The 19,742-nt window shown below is 35.9% G+C and overlaps 1 protein-coding gene across 1 annotated transcript in view; it reads right to left on the reverse strand.

Annotated features, from left to right (window-relative positions):
- The window catches only part of LOC131063558 (protein root UVB sensitive 3), a 133,970-nt gene that overhangs the window by 56,183 nt on the left and 58,045 nt on the right, over positions 1 to 19,742 (reverse strand). The window contains exon 7 of the mRNA XM_057997415.2: positions 13,984 to 14,047. Coding sequence (XP_057853398.2) covers positions 13,984 to 14,047 — 64 coding nt within the window. The remainder of the gene's footprint in view (positions 1 to 13,983; positions 14,048 to 19,742) is intronic.

Consider the following 19,742-nt stretch of genomic DNA (forward strand, 5'->3'; position numbering starts at 1 on the left):
AGGAAGAAGATATGCTTTTCTCGGAAGAGAGCCACAAGAACCAAGTCAGAGATGCCCTAGTAAAGTCAAAAATAGTTTTCTTCATGCTTTGTGTTTGTGAAATGACTTCTAGACACCAAATAGAAGAATTTTAGGGTGAACAACATCTTTGGGGGACGTGTAGCAATTAGAAAATGTTTTTTTGTTTGAAAAATGCACTTTATTGGCATCCTAGGCCATGGGTACACTTGGGTTCGCCTAGGACACTACGGCAGTAACTTGGGCAAACACAGGGGCATACCAACAATACACTAGGACCCAAATCAGACCCTTAGGTAAAAGGACCCAGAGACACAGTTAAAAACACGAGTACACTATGCACGAACTTGGGGCCAAAGGCTGTAACGAGAAACAAATCTTTAGAAACTAATAAACCATGGGCACTAATAATTCGCATTGCTACGGGAATACATAGGAACCAATAAAATTAAAAAACATCAAAATTGGTAGTTTCTACTATATATGTTCATTAAAGTCTATCACCTTAACAAAGATTTAAATTTATAATAGCTCCATTTCAAACAAACCATGAATAGCATTAAACCAACTAGCTACTAGACTATTATTATTTTTTTATGTTAGCATTAAGCTTGCAATGCTCACTAGAGTCATACTGATTTTTTATGTTGTATACCTTTTGCTAGGTTTCATTTGTATTTTCTAAAAGAAAATGGCTTTTGCAAGTACAAGAACTAGTGGCAAACCAAGAGATCATTGGAAACATGGGAGACCAAGGGCTATGGGAGAATTTATTTGGATCCATTGCACTAGGTTTATGGACGGTCGCATAAATCAACTCAAATTTCATCTTGCACAGATCCCTTGCCAAGGTGTTAAGACCTATGAAGTAGCTAGTGAAGAGCTTGAGAAGGAGGCAAAACCACTCCGTGCAACGTTTGAGCAAAGGAAGGCAGACAAAAGCAAAACAACAAAAGCAATGGCAGCCCCAATCCCAATATTCAGTTCTCTAAGGTCACAAGCAAATATATGGGCCTCTTCTTCCATTGGGTTACAGATATGTTGGCCCACTTGTGGTCTGCCCAATTGAAAAATTTTAAGTCAAACCCCTCTAGTTGTGTATCATGTCTCCATATACTTATTCCCTTTAAAGTTCTATGTTAAGTTCCAGTTAAGTGAAAAAGAATGTCTTTAAAACAATCTGAACCATTGAACCCCCTTCAACCAGTTCAAGCAGGTTCATTCAGTTCAATCGGGTTCATTCAGTTCAAGCAGGTTCATTCAATTCAGTCGGGGTCATTCAGTTCAGTCGGGTTCATTCAGTTCAAACAGGTTCAAAATGGTTCATAGTAGTTCAACAGGTTCCAAAAGTTCAAGCAGTTCTTGAGCAGTTTCCAAAGTGTAAGAGTTCGGAGCACAAGGTTTACCATATACCACCAGCCCCGTTAGTTGTAAATATTATCAAGGAACTCGAGTTTTAACGGGAAAGAGACTTTCATTTGGATGAATAGCAAGACACTCAGTTGCAAATAAACCCACCCCACTTAATATCAAGAAAGAGAACAACTATGGCTCGCACAGATGTTTAACATTTTATCATGCCTTCTTCTTCGTAGCTGTCATATTTTTCAATTATGGGATGTGGTGATATTATAATGAATTCAGATTAGGCCCATATTGTTATGTTGTTGATCATACCAATAGTTTTATTTTTCCAGTTTGCTTGTACAGATCAATGAAATCATGGAGTTGCCAAAACACACATAGCTCTTGCACTGCAAACAATATCAAGTTCTGATTTTTGTGACAGAAAAACTGTCATGTTGCGGGGGGCATATCTTTTTATTCCACCGTTGGATTTTTCCCATTTTTGGATATGTTGTGCACAGACAAGTTGCACACGTTTCCACCGGAGCGATTAACTGAATTATGTCTCCTTCAAAAGATATGGTGGACTGAGCACGGGTCTGTCCAAAGTGACCAACAACAACTAAGTTTCCTGTTTTCAAATATTAACTAGGCACGACTTATATTTGTAACGATGGAGCCCATAGTTAATTCATAAATATTATGTATTTTAGGTTATAATGTTTTTAGATTAAAACATTATGATTAAATATTACATTTAACTCATTTTTGATGTTGAAGGAATGAAGACAGTTATTTATATCCAACTGTCAACATATGATATGCCAGGATTCAGTTTTTGGAAATGAAAGTGTCTCACCGAGAGGAAAAGAAGGATAAATATGCAAAAGAAAGGGGAAAAGAGGGTTCTTTTCTGGCAATCTGTGTGCTACAGGAAAAGGGCAATAATTTCTGAGTTTTTAATTATAGCAGGGGGCATGTTTTCTTTTCCTACAATTGTAATGTACAGAACTTGAGTCTTGGAACTCATTTTTGATATTGAAGGAATGAAGAAGGCATTCAGGAATCTTTGAATTCTTTATTGTTGTCTTCAGATTTTATTGAGCTTTGTCTCATTAATATTATTTTTCAGTACCATTCTTGTCATGACAAGCTGTAGATGTGATTAATTCTGGAATTTTGTTTTCAGATTAAGTTACCTCTTGGGAAGGATATGTGCTCCTACCTCTTTAGTTATTTTCTATGGGTGTTGGGAATATGAACTGTGTTTTCTTTTTCCTGCATTCACTTTATTTAGTATTCAATCATCTTCACATTTACTTCATGGTTATGAGTAGGTGTTAGTGCCTTTAGTTGCTTTCCGGTTAAAAGCAAATGTGTGATTTAAAACCAATTAATTTATTGAATATCTGACCGGGGAGTTGTACCCTATAAAATTCAGAGGAAGATTATCAATCTCATGATAATCAATCCAACTGTTAGTGCTTTTTTTTGTTTTTCCTTCTGGGCATTGGGAGTTAATTTGCATATTCATTTTTTAAGGACAAATCTGTTCACTAACAGATTTTTTGGTGACTCTGCTGGGGATCCGGAAATGAAAGATCAGTGTTTTCTTTCCTCAATTTGATTTAATATATCTGTGTAAAGAGATTGGCGACTCTGTGTAAAATATCATGCTCAAATCAAGAGCAATGGGAAAGGGGAAAAGGCCAAATCCCACCATCTTTGAAATTCTTGCGATGGATGACAAAGTGCTGCACGAATTTTGGGATCATTACAAGGAAAGCATTTCTCATGCTGTTAAAATTAATAAAAGCATAGAAGATGACCATGCATCCGCTCTTTTATGGACGAGTCTTTGTGCAAGGTTTCACAGGCTGAAAGAGTTGGAAGAAAGGATACATCAGTTGCAAGCTAACAGGAAAAGAATATTGCATCTTAAGGAACAATTGAGAGTTGATGAAGATGAAGCTCCAGCTGCTCCAGAATTTTTCTATTCACAAAATTTTTCAGTTTTTAGTGAGCAAGAGATTGAGCCAAGAAAACAACTCAGAAACAAACCTACAGCGAAAGAGTTGAATGGTGAAAGTGATCATATGCTGCAATATCTTTGGAATGCATTCAAGGGAAGCATTTCTGAGGCAGAGAAGAATAATCTAAGTCCTTCTAAAGATCATAAATCTTCCTTTTTGCTGAAATGTGTGCATCAGAGGTATTATAACCTCAAGAATCATAAAGAAGAAACTCAGGCTACTGCTGAAAGAGAAAAGGAAAAATCAGAAAATAAAGAACCAATATCATATATCTTCTCGAGTCTAAGTGAAGGAGATCTTGAGCCAACATTAGTCAAGCCATTAGAGGCTTGGGATCATAATCAACAAATAAGAAATTTGTGTCAAGTTAAGACTTGGGAGTCTAAATCTTTTTCAACATGCAAGAATGAGAAATTACTCATTTCTCTTAAAGAAGAAATGTCATCAAATGAACAGAAAAAGGATATGTCTGCATGTGAAGGTGGTGTAAATTTTTTTTCCTCCACATATTTTCTCAATGAAGATTTCATTCTTGCAAAGGAAAAAGATGTCGTTCCCATAAAGTTTGATCCCATGCTTGTAGAAAATGATTTTGAGAAACCACAATCACTAATTGTGCATTCAGAGATTGAGCATGAAATCATTTTGCAAAAAGAATCTCTTGTTTTTTATGATCCTCCTACATGTCCAAAAGAGGGAGAGATTTTTGATGGTATTGGAAAGAATGGTACAGCAACAGCTAAGATGGAGGAGCAATTTAAAAATTCAGAAGAGAAAATCACTTGGAGAGACACTAATGCGTTATACTTGCCGGCTGAGTATAATGAAGATTCTAAAGTTAGAGACAATCCTCTCTTTGAGTTTTCTGATTCTCAATTAATTGTTGAAGATAAATGCTTTTCTCATGATAAAAACGAGTTAGAAAAATATTGCTTTAAGACTGATTTTGGAGGTAATATTCTTTCTTATATAACTTGGTGTAAGCAAGAAAAACAAGATCATATTGGCATTATATCTAACTCTTTAGTTTGTCATAAACAAAAGGTTATCGAAGAGAAAATTATGAGTCATTTTTCATCATCTATCGGACAAGAAGATCTCAGCATGGAAGATCCAGGTATTACTTCATTCTATACTTTTTCTTTCAATAAGAAGTCTGTGGATTTAATAGTCGAGAATGATGGAATTATTTCTGCTAACTTGGATCCTACGCTTGGTGGAGTTTCTTTTTATCCCAAACTGGGTTTGAATGGTGAAAATCCATTAAAGAATAATTATTTTGCTCATGAGAATTATAAAGATGATGCAACCTTATCTTTGAAAAAATTTTAGCACTTTTTCCAGCCAGGATTAGAGAATTGCTTGAGTGACACTATGCACAGGGCTCTGCAAAATTCAGAACTTCGTGATGAAAAGTGGCTTTTTGGGTGTGAATTCTTGATCACAAAGTTCTTGCATGCTATTAGTTTGATGTTCAGTAGTAAAGAAGTCGCCAGCACACAGTGGTTGTGGGTTACTTCATTTGAGCACAACCCCTTATTTCGGAAAGGATCATACTTCTCCACATCAGTTAATGGTTATGTGTGATTTTTTCTTGCCTTTTTCTTCTTATGGTGGGATTTTCCTACCTGTGTACATCTCTGAGAATAAGTTTCAGCTTTGCAAGTATTTTTCTTGGGTGTAGGATAACTTCTTTGGTGTTAGCTTTGGCTGCTAGTTTTTGTGGTGCTAGTAGTTTAGTTGTTTTGGCTTCATGGTTTGCCCTGCTCTTCTCCATCCTCTCTGCAAGCAGCTCCCACTGTTTATTCTTGACTCTGTTATTTCCCAATGGATTATGGCACTGTTCCTAGCCAGAGATTCTGAAAGTTCTCCACTTTTTGCATGAAAAAGCAGTCCCCAGACAGAGCCAGTTGTTGGCCCACTTGTGGTCCGCCCAATTGAAAATTTTTAAGTCGGGCCCCTCTAGTTGTGTATCATGTCTCCATAGACTTTTTCCCTTTAAAGTTTTGTGTTAAGTTCCAGTTAAGTGAAAAAGAATGTCTTTAAAACTTTCTGAACCATTGAACCCCCTTGAACCAATTCAAGCAGGTTCATTCAGTTCAATCGGGTTCATTCAATTCAAGCAGGTTCATTCAGTTCAGTCGGGTTCATTCAGTTCAAGCAGGTTCATTCAGTTCAAGCAGGTTCAAAATGGTTCATAGTAGTTCAACAGGTTCCAAAAGTTCAAGCAGTTCTTGAGCAGTTTCCAAAGTGTAAGAGTTCGGAGCACAAGGTTTACCATATACCACCAGCCCCGTTAGTTGTAAATATTATCAAGGAACTCGAGTTTTAACAGGAAAGAGACTTTCATTTGGATGAATAGCAAGACACTCAGTTGCAAATAAACCCACCCCACTTAATATCAAGAAAGAGAAAAACTATGGCTCGCACAGATGTTTAACATTTTATCATGCCTTCTTCTTCATAGCTGTCATAATTTTCAATTATGGGATGTGGTGATATTATAATGAATTCAGATTAGACCCGTATTGTTATGTTGTTGATCATACCAATAGTTTTCTTTTTCCAGTTTGCTTGTACGAATCAATGAAATCATGGAGTTGCCAAGACACACATAGCTCTTGCACTGCAAACAATATCAAGTTCTGATTTTTGTGACAGAAAAACCGTCATGTTGCGGGGGGCATATCTTTTTATTCCACCGTTGGATTTTTCCCATTTTTGGATATGTTGTGCACAAACAAGTTGCGCACGTTTCCACCAGAGCGATTAACCGAATTATATCTCCTTCAAAAGATATGGTGGACTGAGCACGAGTCTGTCCAAAGTGACCAACAACGACCAAGTTTCCTGTTTTCAAACATTAACTAGGCACGACTTATATTTGTAACGATGGAGCCCATAGTTAATTCATAAATATTATGTATTTTAAGTTATAATGTTTTTAGATTAAAACATTATGATTAAATATTACATTGAACTCATTTTTGATGTTGAAGGAATGAAGACAGTTATTTATATCCAGCTGTCAACATATGATATGTCAGGATTCAGTTTTTGGAACTGAAAGTGTCTCACCGAGAGGAAAAGAAAGATAAATATGCAAAAGAAAGGGGAAAAGAGGGTTCTTTTTCCGGCAATCTGTGTGCTATAGGAAAAGGGCAATAATTTCTGAGTTTTTAATTATAGCACGGGGCATGTTTTCTTTTCCTACAATTGTAATGTACAGAACTTGAGTCTTGGAACTCATTTTTGATATTGAAGGAATGAAGAAGGCATTCAGGAATCTTTGAATTCTTTATTGTTGTCTTTAGATTTTATTGAGCTTTGTCTCATTAATATTATTTTTTAGTACCATTCTTGTCATGACAAGCTGTAGATGTGATTAATTCTGGAACTTTGTTTTCAGATTAAGTTACCTCTTGGGAAGGATATGTGCTCCTACCTCTTTAGTTATTTTCTATGGGTGTTGGGAATATGAACTGTGTTTTCTTTTTCCTGCATTCACTTTATTTAGTATTCAGTCATCTTCACATTTACTTCATGGTTATGAGTAGGTGTTAGTGCCTTTAGTTGCTTTCCGGTTAAAAGCAAATGTGTGGTTTAAAACCAATTAATTTATTGAATATCTGACCGGGGAGTTGTACCCTATAAAATTCAGAGGAAGATTATCAATCTCATGATAATCAATCCAACTGTTAGTGCTTTTTTTGTTTTTCATTTTGGGCATTGGGAGTTAATTTGCATGTTCATTTTTGAAGGACAAATCTGTTCACTAACAAGATACAAGGATCAAGAAGTGTGGGCAGCCATTCTTCTAGCTTTTTGTTCCCCATAAAACTTCTGCTTCACAACCTTCACTGCAAGGAATAGAGAATTGCAACATGAGGCAAAGTTCACATTTGCAAGATTTTGGTACTACAATTTTATTTCATCTAATGTTGCTCTAGTCCTTGTTGGGAACATTTGGTCAATGCATTTATTATGGTAGGTACGGGGTACAAGGCCCCAAGTCATAATGAGTTGAGTGGGCCATTATTGCAAGATGAGATCCAAAACATGCCAGCTACCAGAAGAACAAAGGAAATCTTAAGAAAAGAAAGGCTGCACCATTTAATCTGATGGGTGGATAGATGGCAGAAATAGGACATTCATCAACTTTTAGTGGCTTTGGGGGACAGTTGGTATTTTTAAAAATCAATTGATGCATACGATGAAATAAAAAATGCAAAGACCTTGTGCAGCATGTGGGTGAAGCAGTGATGAAAGTGTGAGTGCAAAATGTCATTCCAATTGTGATCAACAACATAGTTGCATATGTGGCAACTGATAAACTTCTAGAGACAAGCAACCAGCATTATTTTGGAGCCCTTGTGCTGCCCGCTATCTTGACTTACTCCTTGAGGGACATAGGGAAACTAAGTTGCGTGAAGAATGTGGTTGAAGATGGAAGAAATATTACTAAGTACATCTATAGCCACACATAGTTCCTAAATCTTATAAGAGAGCACACTAATGGTAAGGTGCAATGTCCCCTTTTTGGGATATTCTTTGAAATAATAGAATTCAGTCAAGATATAATAGTTTTATCAAGAATTGCAATTTATATAAATGTATTCAAGTCAATACAACATTACATAATACCCAAGTTGATCAAATCTTGAATTCCCTGTAAAAACCTTACAAATTTACTGAGCTAAAAGACCACATCCCAAACTCAACAATGATGAAACCAAGGACCCCATCCCTAGTTTTTCAAAGGTAGGAAAAATAACTCATCCCTCCAAACCCTAGCTCACCCCGTGAGCCCAGACCCCATCAGATGATAACGCCCTGTCCTTCCAAACCATAGCCCACCCTGTGGGCCTGTACCCCATTCGGTTCGCAAATACTAACTAGAATTCAAAATTGATGACTTGGTGTAGTCACTAGACTATTGTTGATTTATATTTCTTGATGGATACTTGAATGCTTTATGAATGATTCTTGCTTGGATTGATTTTCTGATTTATATTAATTGCTGAGGTTATTTCTCAACTGCTGTTCTAATTGGATATTCTGAATTAAATGTGAATTGATTTCTGAATTGGTGTATTGTATTGATATTCTTGATTGATGGTTAATTGATTGTGGACTGTATTTCTGACTTGCTGTCCTGAGTTGATGATCTGAATTGCTTGTTCTTAAATCTTTTATTCCTTAGTTTCTGCTCTGATTTATATAATCTGTATTATTCCTGTACTTTACTTTACGTACTTGTTTCTTATGCGGATCTCCTTATCTGTTGTTTCTACCTTAATTCCCAATTAGATCTTATTCCTTTTCCATTCATTCTCAATTGTATGATTTGTTTATTCCTTGCTTGATGATCTCCTCTCAAGGAAATGATCTCCCTTTTATACATTATTCTTGAGGGAGTCACAACCTTTCATGATTTCTGCCCTTTGAATGAGTCACAACTATACATCCTTAATTGTTGTCATTTAAAAATAATCATTTATTTCCTCAAGATTCTTCATATTCTTCCCAATTGATTTTCCAAGTAGATGATTGATTCATTCCTTTTATACTTGAATCCTCCCTTTAATCATCCAATAGTCATAACTCTTTACATCATGTCCTTTGACCATTCATTAAACTTATAACAAATTTTAATTTTATATAATATTTTATTTTTATTATTATTTATTTTAGTTTATTATTGTTATTTATTATTAAATCCATTTTCAAAAAGGGGGCATTACATAAGGATCTTGTGCAATCAGGAGTCACAAGCTTTGCTACTAATTTCTTCACCTTGCAAAACGTATTAGCTACATTTCCTGACCTTAAGCGCATGTTTGAGAGCGAAAAATGACTGGAGAGTTCTTATTGTAGGCAGGTTTAAGCACAAAAGGTTGTGAAGACCATTTTTTATGATAGATTTGTTAAAGTCATGGAGGGAATCATCAATGTAAGTTTTCAAACTTTGATTTATGATTTATTTTAATTTTTTAATATTACAATTTGCTGATTTTGTTGAGCTTTTGATATTTAGGTGTCAAAAATGTTGTTTAGGGTTCTATGATTCGAGGATGGGGATCAAAACCCCATATAGTATCTATATGAGACCACGGATAAGGACAAAGAGGCGATTTAGTATTTGTATGGATCAAACAAGACCAAATATGAACCCATATGGCGCATAATTGATCGGAGGTGGAATTGACAACACCACCAACATATTCATGTTGTTCCCTACTATTTGAACCTCAAGTTTTATTTCTCCCCTACTTTCAAAGCAGATACAAAGGTTCTTGTTGGCCTCAACACATGTACTAAGAAATTGGTTGATGATGTTAACCTTCAAAACCTCATACTTAATGAGATGCAAAGTTATAAGAAGGCCAAAGGGGCATTGTTTTCTTCAAATCCTTGCAATCATATGACACTTTGCAACCAGGTAAAAAAAATAAGTTTAATATTATTTTACAATTTATTTTAATTTTTAAGTTTACTGAATCCTTACTAAGTTATAAATAGCAGTTGTTATCCTTGTAGATTTGTGGTGAGAATTTTATAGCAATGCTTAATCTTCGAAAGCTTGCCATCCACATTTTATCTCAGCCTTGTATTTCTTCTGGTTGTGAGCACAACTAGAGTATTTTTTAGCCCATTCACACAAAAAAAGGTGATAGGTTGACTCAAAAGCATTTGAATGACCTTGGCTATGTGCGGTACAACCTTCGATTGCATGAAAAAAAGGTACAAGGGCAAGGTTCACATGAATCACTTGACCTTGATGACATTAATTCATATTCAGATTGGATTGCTAAGCTTGATGATGTTGATGTGGATCCATTGTTAACTAATGATGAGTTTGCTAATTTGGAGGGGGGCCAACTAAATGGGAAGCAAAAGTGGCATCATATGAGGAAGCAAAAGGTGAGGTTGGTCAACCCGCAGAGGCAATATCCACACATACACAACTTGATCCTATCACTATGGATGAGGCACCTATTGAGGATATTGTAGTTGTACCATCTACTTCAACAAAACCCACATAGCAACAAACTTTTTTGAGCTTTAGTCATAGACGAAATTTATGATTTATAATTTTCATTGATACCAACCTTGAAATTAATATGTATCAGAGTTTTCTAGTCTATGATATGTATTTAACTCAATTTTTGATTTATACATGATGGAAATCGGTATTATGTTCTACAAACTCAGTATATGTGTTTTTTTGAAGAAAATTTTAAAAAATTGTGTGTTCAAATGTTTGATAAATTTGCCAAGTTATTGCCTCACTGAATCCCAAGTTTTTAAAATAAATTGGAATTGCCGAGTTATTGTTGAGTCCAACTTTTTCATCTATGATATCACGTACTATTGTGCGTATCGCACACACACCCCGTCTATGACAAGGGACCCTTGCTACCTATTGCTCTGCACAAGAGGGAGAAGTTCGACGCCAATAATATACCCCGCCAAAATGCCGAAGAAACCCCTAAACAATTGCAGAAAGGGCAAGATACCAAGTTCGAACTCTTTCATAGCCCCCACGACTCCTCTCGGATCCCACAATCAAGACCAAAAGGCCCGAAGAAAATGCGAGTGTCTCTATTGCAAGCTTTTGAGGAACGCCGATAAAATCCCGTCCTGCTATCGAGCCTTCAAAGGCCGATAAAATGCCGAGAGGGATAGTGGATTTCACATTTTGAAGTGCCAAATCACTAAGGCCTGAAGATCCTTGAAGCGCCAGATGTGGGAGGTAAGGTCATGTTTACATAACCCTCGGCATAACCTGAAAATCTCCCCGAAATGGCCAAGGTCGAAAACAAAGGGAAAAGTTTGGGTATTCTTCGTTAAAGTGAAAGGGCATCGTTTGTTCATTTCCTCTATCAAAGGACGAAAATATCCCGATAAAGGCCTTGCAAAAACTCAAAACGCCTCTTTCCATCGCATCTCATTTTGCCGAAAAATATACCAAATTCGCAGAAGACTAAATCGAAAGGAATTTTGGGGATAAGGGCGCTAAATGAGAAATAAGTTTCAATGCATTTTAAAACATAAAGCTTTTTCTTTGAAATCATCCTTCAAATCATCGGCAAAAATATCGAGTAAAGGGTTCAAGTATTTTCAAAAATTAAACATATAAGCCTTTCCCATATCACACCTTGCATCTGCCGAAAAGGGGTCGAAACCTTTTAAGATGTCGATAAGAATAATGAGGCGAGTTCATATGTTCCAAGGTCAAATTAGCTAAAAGTTTGTATGTCTCAATCAAAACATAAGGCACATTTCACATTTCCACCCTAAATCGCCGAACTTTTCCCCCATGTTGCTAGGCGTCAAGGTTTGGAGATTTAAAACAACTGAAATGATTTTGTATAAGCCAAGCATTTTGAAATAAAATGCCCCTGCAATTGTTGATAACCCCCCCCCCCCCCCAAGTATTCCAAGGTGATAAATATTAAAACGTCAAAACATAAACCTTCTTTTGGCACTTTACCTCCAAAACACCTAACTTTTTCCTTAAAGTTGGTAGAACAATAGGTTCATAAACTTCATAAAGGGAACTTTTTGGCACTTTTGCTCTCATTCGTCGAAGATTTTCTTAAAAGGGAAAACATTAAGTGAAATCATAAAGGAACTTTTTTGGCACTTTGGTTCTAAATCACCTAACTTTTCCCTTTAAAGTGGCACGATCTTAGGTCAAAAGTGAAATGAAGTAAAGCAGGTTCGAATTGTTTTAAAAGTAAACACCTTTCATTTTCCCCTCTTATTCACCAAAACGAAGCCCAACATTGCCTTAACATTTAATATTTGTTAAAATTACTTAAATTTTTCGAAGTGATTGATTCAAGTTGAACTTGCTTTTGTAGATCATCGCCGCTACAAAGAGCAAAGGGGAAACTTAGAGCTCACAATGAAGAATGTCAGGGCCACAAGATGAAAGATGCAGCGTGAAAGATCAAAATGGTGATCACTGAGCATTGAAGAGCGTGCCATAAAGTCGGGACCAAAGTGATGTCATTGTAAGTCTTTGAAAGGCATCAACAAAACACTCAAAAATTGTACAGCTGGAAATTCCAAAAAATCAGTTTGTAAAACTGAATTGTTTTAGTGTAAATAGCTACCTGTGGGCCCCGCTTAATGCATTAAAACAAGGGGTTACACAGGTCAGTTATTCTTCAGCTACTTCATTGACCAAATTGATGTGGAACAGTTGTCAATAGCTAGGAAGGTGGTTGAATGTGGCAGCTAGGAGTTATGGAAGTTATCAGGCATGGGTTAAAGTTGCCAGGCTTCTAGAAGGCAGATTGCAGCCATTGGATGCAATCAATCTTAGCCCTTGATCTTAAATGTAAAAATCTATAAAAGGCCAGTGCCTCTCTTTTGTAAAGGGTTAGATCTTTTAGAATTAGGCAGCCAGCAAGTTAGAGGTAGTTGTAGTTAGCAAATTAGGAGTAGAATAGGACTGCTGGAAGAAATTGTTGTAATGGCAGTTGAAACAAATATATGAACATCGAAATCTGTTATTTTTGTTTTCCTCTATTTGCATGGTTTCTTTTCATCAGATTAACTAGTTATAGTTCAATGGTTCTAATGGTAAAGTGTGGGGGGTATTTGATGAGATTTTGGGTTCATACCATTGGGGGCTTGCTGATTGTGAGTCACCGTGTATGGTTAGTTTGAACCTTACTATTGTGCTTAGTTCAACTGTAGATATTTGTCTTAGGCTGCATCGGAATTGGGTGCCTAAATGAGTACCTCCAGTCTGAAAATCCTTCACTCCCTTGGAGCTTGCACTATCCCTATGACATTGTGAGTATATCTCTGGCGAAGCGAGGATTAGTTTATGGAAATCTATCTATCTGCAACACCAGCCATTACTACCATTGTACTTAGGATCCCTAAACCCTTCTCTTTTGATATTTATTTTCCCAATCTGAGAATCAAGGCATCGTCGGGTGCAAGCCAGCTTGTTGTAAACGTAAGTCCCCTCATGTTTACCAGTAAAACACATCAAACTGCTGAGTTATCCCACAGTCAAGTCCTGACATTTGGAACCTTGAGGTTATCCCCTTTGAACATCTAGAACGGCATTAGGGATTTCCTTATTCAAGAGAGGATAAGATACTTAGCATTCTATTCTGTGTTGACCAAAAAGAGCCAAAGTATGACTTTCGCCACATAAACACGTACCAAAAAAAATATCAATAGAAACAAAAAGCAAGAAGCCAGCAGTTTGGTTTTAATTTAATTCTAAGATAATAATAAGTGGCCAATAATGGTTAATTGGATTGATATAGTACAAAACTGAAAAGCACATAGAAGTGCCTAGTGTATCTCCAAAATATCAAGTAATATGTAATGAACACCCCTAATTTACTACACAATCCTATGCAATTTCGGATATTTTAAAATATTAATCATTCAACCCGTTGTGTAATCAACATATTGCTTACTAGTTAAACAGCAAAAAAGCATCCATCTAATACCTAGTTAGGATTGATTAAGCATAAAATGATTAACCATAAAGCCTTTAGTAATAAGCAACATTATATTCTAAAAAAGAATAAATAAAACTAAATACCCAGATCATTCATCAAATCTGCTACCAAACGCCACATTTTTGCATTGCTGTCAAGATTTGAACCCTGATTGTCCAAACAAATAAACCAAATCATTCATCAGCAAGTAAAAATGGAAGAATAGAATGACCTCATAAAGATAAAATACAATTTCAAGAACTTGTCAAAAAGAAAATGCAACTTCTAAAAAAGAAGCAAAGGCTTTATAGATTATTTTCTCAAAACTAATTCCAATATTACCTAGAAGGCAATGTATAGCTTTTCCAGAGCCATTGAGAGCTTTGAATCAACAAGATCAACACTATCATTCCTTTCTTGATGCGAAGGAATAAAACTAATATCTCAAGCATCCAAGATGCCAAACTATACTATAATTATTACTTGTGAATATGATGTGATTCTATGCACTTGTACAACAAGACAATAGACAAATGAGAAGTCAAACTTCTAAACACAAAAAATCTCAATTTCAATAAATTAAAAATTTAATCACCAAAAGAGATCAAAAAATGAATAAAGTAGAATCATAAGTGCTATAAATAAAAAAAAATTATTGACTAGTGACGAAATTCAAGTGTAATTTATTAGATCTCAATCAAACCATATTTCCAAAAGGATGAAGCAGACTATGAAATTATATGCTATAAAAAATAGCGAGTCTTAGACACCATAGTTCAACTTGAAGCTGCCATACAAAGTGATCTGGATTGGTTAAATAATGTTCAGAAACCAGGTAAACAACACAATGGAAACATTAACCTTAGCAATCATATATGATTAAGAACATAGTGATAAATTATAAAATGGAATAACAGAAGCGACAGTGAAAATATGCGAACCACAACAACGCCAATATACATGGGCAAAACCCTATTGGGTAAAAATGCCCAGCACAAAGAGAGCACAAGTCTGTACTAATTCAAAGAATAGAGTACACCAATGCATCAACTTCTCCCTTTAGTCCAATAACATTCCAAAACAATAACCTTGTAACTGTAACCTACATAATGCAACGTCCATGCCAAGCCCTCAATATATAGACTTAAGGAGGCCTAGAAAGCCACTATGAAACAAATACCATGGTCCCAAAATACAAGTTCCCACAACACACTGCATGAGAGTGACCTCCAAAATAGAAAGTCACTCCCCACACAAGCATCCTTGACCAAAAAGACTATAATGGGCAAGTATAAGTCCCAAGAACTCTCCCATGAAGCACTTATTACACATCACCGACTATATAAGGAAGATGCTCCACTATCTCTAAAGTTTGATCTTTTCAATAAAACTCCCTATTCAATGTCCACTTGCAACAATATTTTCCAAATCACTAGAGAATAATAAATAAATAATCATGTCCCCACCCTCAAATTGGGTCTCCCATTTTTCCCACTCCATGATTCTATAAGATACATTAATTATTGACCATCTACAAAAATTAGATGACTACCTATGAACATTTAAATTACAAAACCCAATCCTACCATTCTCCCATTTAAAATTTACATTGCCAAGAAATAAGAGGAAAACAAAATGTAGTACTACGCAGTGAAAGGCCCATCCCCTCCCTGTACCAAAATAACTTATTTGTGCTCAATGGCTTAGTAAGAGAATCTACAACATTCTTCAATGTAGCAACCTTCTATATTTGGACTCACTCATCCTCAACCACCTCACCAACAATATGAGTATTTTACATCAAATTTTTTGTCAAATAGACAATTTGGTTGTTGCAACTGGTTCTAATTTTCTTGCACTCAAAGACAATACCTAAACAAAATCTGTCTAACAGCATTGCTTCCTTACAAACATGTCTCACAACCATGTAAATTGCTTCTATAGTGGAAGGAGCAACTATGGGATGCCTCTTACTCGTCCATGTAACAACACTTTCAAACAAAGGGAATACATAACCACTAGTTGACCTATTGCCATCCAACCCAATCTACATCAACAAAGTCATGTATGTCCAATAACTCACTATCATCATCAATCCCATGCTACCAAAGGTAATAATCAAATGTTCCACACAAATACCTAAACACCCTTTTCAAATAGGCCTAATGCTCCCTACCAATGTTGGACACAAACCTACCAAGAACTCTTAATACTTGGCAATATTTGATATAGTACAAACTATACCATACACCAAGCTTCTTACAATGCTAGCATAAGAGATATTATACATCTCTTCAAAATAATCATCAAATTTAGGGCATTGTTCCAAAGAAAGCCTAATGACACCAAGTAAAGGAATAGTCATTAGCTCACAATCCTAGCATACTTTATTTGATTGAGCCAAAGCTTTCTATTAGCTTGATCATTAAATTCCATATCCAAAACATATTTTGTAGCCCCTAAATCCTTCATGTCAAAGCATCTAAAAGCTAATTTTTAAGTTCCCTAACCATCCCCTTCTTGATTTTAATGAATAACATGTTGTCAACATATAAGACAATGATTAACAAATGATCATCAACCAATTTAAATTAACCACAATGATTACCAATTGATTATCAAACAATTTAACTTAATCACAATGATCTGCATTACTTATTACAAAACCAAGCTCTAAGGCAAAGGCATTGTTGATGTGTGTTTTATGCACATGCAAGCATCAGAATAAAATACCAAAGTACTTTACCCTCTCTTGAACAAAATCACCTCAGATGCCAAGGGTAAGATCAACTAAAATGATTCCAAGGTTTCTACAGCCAGGTCTTGACGAGTGGGTAACTCAATGGTCGATGTGAATTGTTGTTTTCACTTGGGGACTTACACAATTGTTCGAATCAACTTTGCTTATCATGAGTATGGAATGGGTGTGCTGATAACTTAGGATTTTGAAATGGAGCTCTGGACTTAATTCTAACAAGACTTTAAAAAAAAAGGCAAAAGGGAATAGGGTTCAGGAATTCTATTCTAAAACCTAGAATGCAAGAAGTGATGAACAAATTTAGTGGAATCAAACTGTTGATACATGATAGCTTCGGTAAGATAAATGATTGAATGAGAGATAAATGAAGTCTCTCATTCAATCATCTATCTCATCGATAGACTATAATAGACTTCACTTATTATTCCTTTGTTCTATCATCTGATATTACTATTATAATTGCTCTCCTTATATATATGGTGCATTATCGGTTTTACCGATTATAATCATACAAACTGATGTTAAATTTACGATCATGCTACGATCGTATTTCACGATCTGTGTTAATATATAAACATTGCAATCTAACAATAAACAGTAACCTTGATATCCCGATTGTTATCGGGCTTCATTGTTAATGCCACCGATTAGTTATCGGACTTCATTGTTACGCATTGACACCGATTAATATCGGCATTAGATTGGTTACGTATTGCAAATGAAAAAGGCACGATCAAGTAGCATCTTGATCGGCCATGTCTAATAGACATGTCCGATCAAGGTGTCACTTGATCGTCCGTATTTTTTTATATATATACCGATCAATGATAAATGGAGAAGACATCAAAATTATTAATGCTCTATCTCCACCTGCAATACACAGAATATAATTAATCACCAGAACAATTATATTGTGATAAACATTTACATTGAAATACAACAACATTATATATATACCTTGATCATTGAATTGGAATTTGGAAAAAAAAACATTTACATGGTATCAGAGCGCTGGTAGATCGAACCTGCGGCTTTCAAACTTGTGAAAAATTCAAGTCAAGAATATATCTAGCATCGCATTTCTCCAAATGGCCAGCACTATCATATTTGAGGATAGCCTCGAAGGAGGTGACAATTTCTCAACATGAAAGTTCAGAATTAAGATGATTCTAAGAGAGAATAAAGTTGAATCATTTGTAAAAGCTGAATCTAAAGAACCTGAGAATGAACCTGACAAAACGACATGGATCGAAGGCAATGAAAAGGCCATAAAAATCATAGTTGATGGGGTGAGGAATAATATTATGCCTATCATAAAGAAACATGAGACGGCCTACTATATGTTCAAAGCACTTGAAAATGCATTTGAGATATCCAATGCAAATAGAACCTTGGCCTTAAAAAGAGAAATAAATCATATAAGTATGATCAAAGGGGAATCAATCAATGCCTACTTTATGCGGATATCAGCCCTAAGGGATGAACTAGCAACACTTGGATATGAGATCCAAAGCAAAGAGTTAACACTCATTGCCCTAGATGGGTTGCCTAGTATATGGGAAACGTTTGTCCAAGGTATCAGTGCAAGGGCTAAATATCCAAAATTTGAGAGGCTAAGAGCAGATTGTCTTCAACAAGAGTCAAGGTTAAATAAGAAAGGGATCAAACAAAAGAATATAGATGAAGATCTCCAAGTCCTAAATACGAACTCCAATAAGAAAAGCAAGAAGAAACAATTTAAGAAGAGGAAAGGTCGTCAAGGCAAGAATACCTCCAAGAAGGATCTCTCCCATATTCAATGTTACAGGTGTGACAAGTTCGGGCACTATGTTGCTAAATGTCCTGAAAGAGCTAAACAACAAGCTACATTTGCCAAAGCTGGAAAATCAAAGTGAGAAGATGACTCCGAGAAATATGTACTCTACTCAGCACTTTCAAACCAAGCATCAAACAAAGCTAACTCATGGTTGATCAACAGTGGCTCATCCAGACATATTATAGGGTTTAGAGAAGTGTTAGACTCCATGATAGAGGAGACTGATGAGGAAGTGACAATCGGAGATGACTCTGAACATCCAGTCAGAGGAATTGGAACCTGCACCATCAGACTGAAGTCGGGCTTATCATTACAGCTTATAGGAGTACTATATGTCTCAGGCATCAAGAGGAATCCATCTCAGCACTAGAGGATAATGGGTATAGGGTGACCTTCATGGACAACAAAGTATTGGCTTGGCCAAAGAATTCGTCCATTAAGAAAGCCAAAACCATTGGTCAAAGACAAGGCTACTTGTATGAGCTGTGCACAGAGCCCAACCTAGCCCTAATCCATGAAGTTGCAGATGCTAATGAAGTTTGGCATAGAAGACTAGGGCACCTGAATTTCAGAGCTTTATCATCTATGGAAAACCTTGTCACAGGTTTACCCAAGTTAAAGCAGTATCATTCAGTAGCATGCAAGGGATGTGCCCTAGGTAAAAATACCAAGGGTTCTTTTCAAAATAGTACTAGGAAAACAAGTAATGTTTTAAAATTAGTCCACTCTGATGTATGTAGACCTATGTCTATATCGTCTTTAGGAGGATTTTTGTATTATGTAATATTTGTGGATGACTACTCTAGAAAGACTTGGATCTACTTTCTGAAATGTAAAGAATCAAAAGAGATCCTTAATAGGTTCAAAGAATTTAAATCACTAACAGAAAACTCCTCAGGAAATAAAGTTAAAACCTTAAGAACTGACAATGGGGGAGAATACACCTCATATCTGTTTAAGGATTTTGTAAAAATGTTGGGATTAAGAGGGAGCTTACTATACCTTATAATCCTCAACAAAATGGGGTAGCTGAGAGGAAAAATAGGACAATTGTAGAAGTTGCCAAAGCTATGCTCCTTGATCAAAACCTAAATACCAAACTTTGGGCAGAAGCCACGAGCACTGCCGTGTATATACAAAATAGATGTCCTCGCTCTCATATTGAAGACAAAACCCTTGAGGAAGTTTTTACTAAAACAAAGCCAGATATCAACCATCTTAAGGATATTTGGGTGCCCTGTTTATATTCATGTACCTAAAGAGAAAAGGTCAAAACTAGAGCCTTCTGG

This window comes from Cryptomeria japonica, chromosome 5, assembly GCF_030272615.1.
Source record: "Cryptomeria japonica chromosome 5, Sugi_1.0, whole genome shotgun sequence".
NCBI classification, from domain to species: Eukaryota; Viridiplantae; Streptophyta; class Pinopsida; order Cupressales; family Cupressaceae; genus Cryptomeria; species Cryptomeria japonica.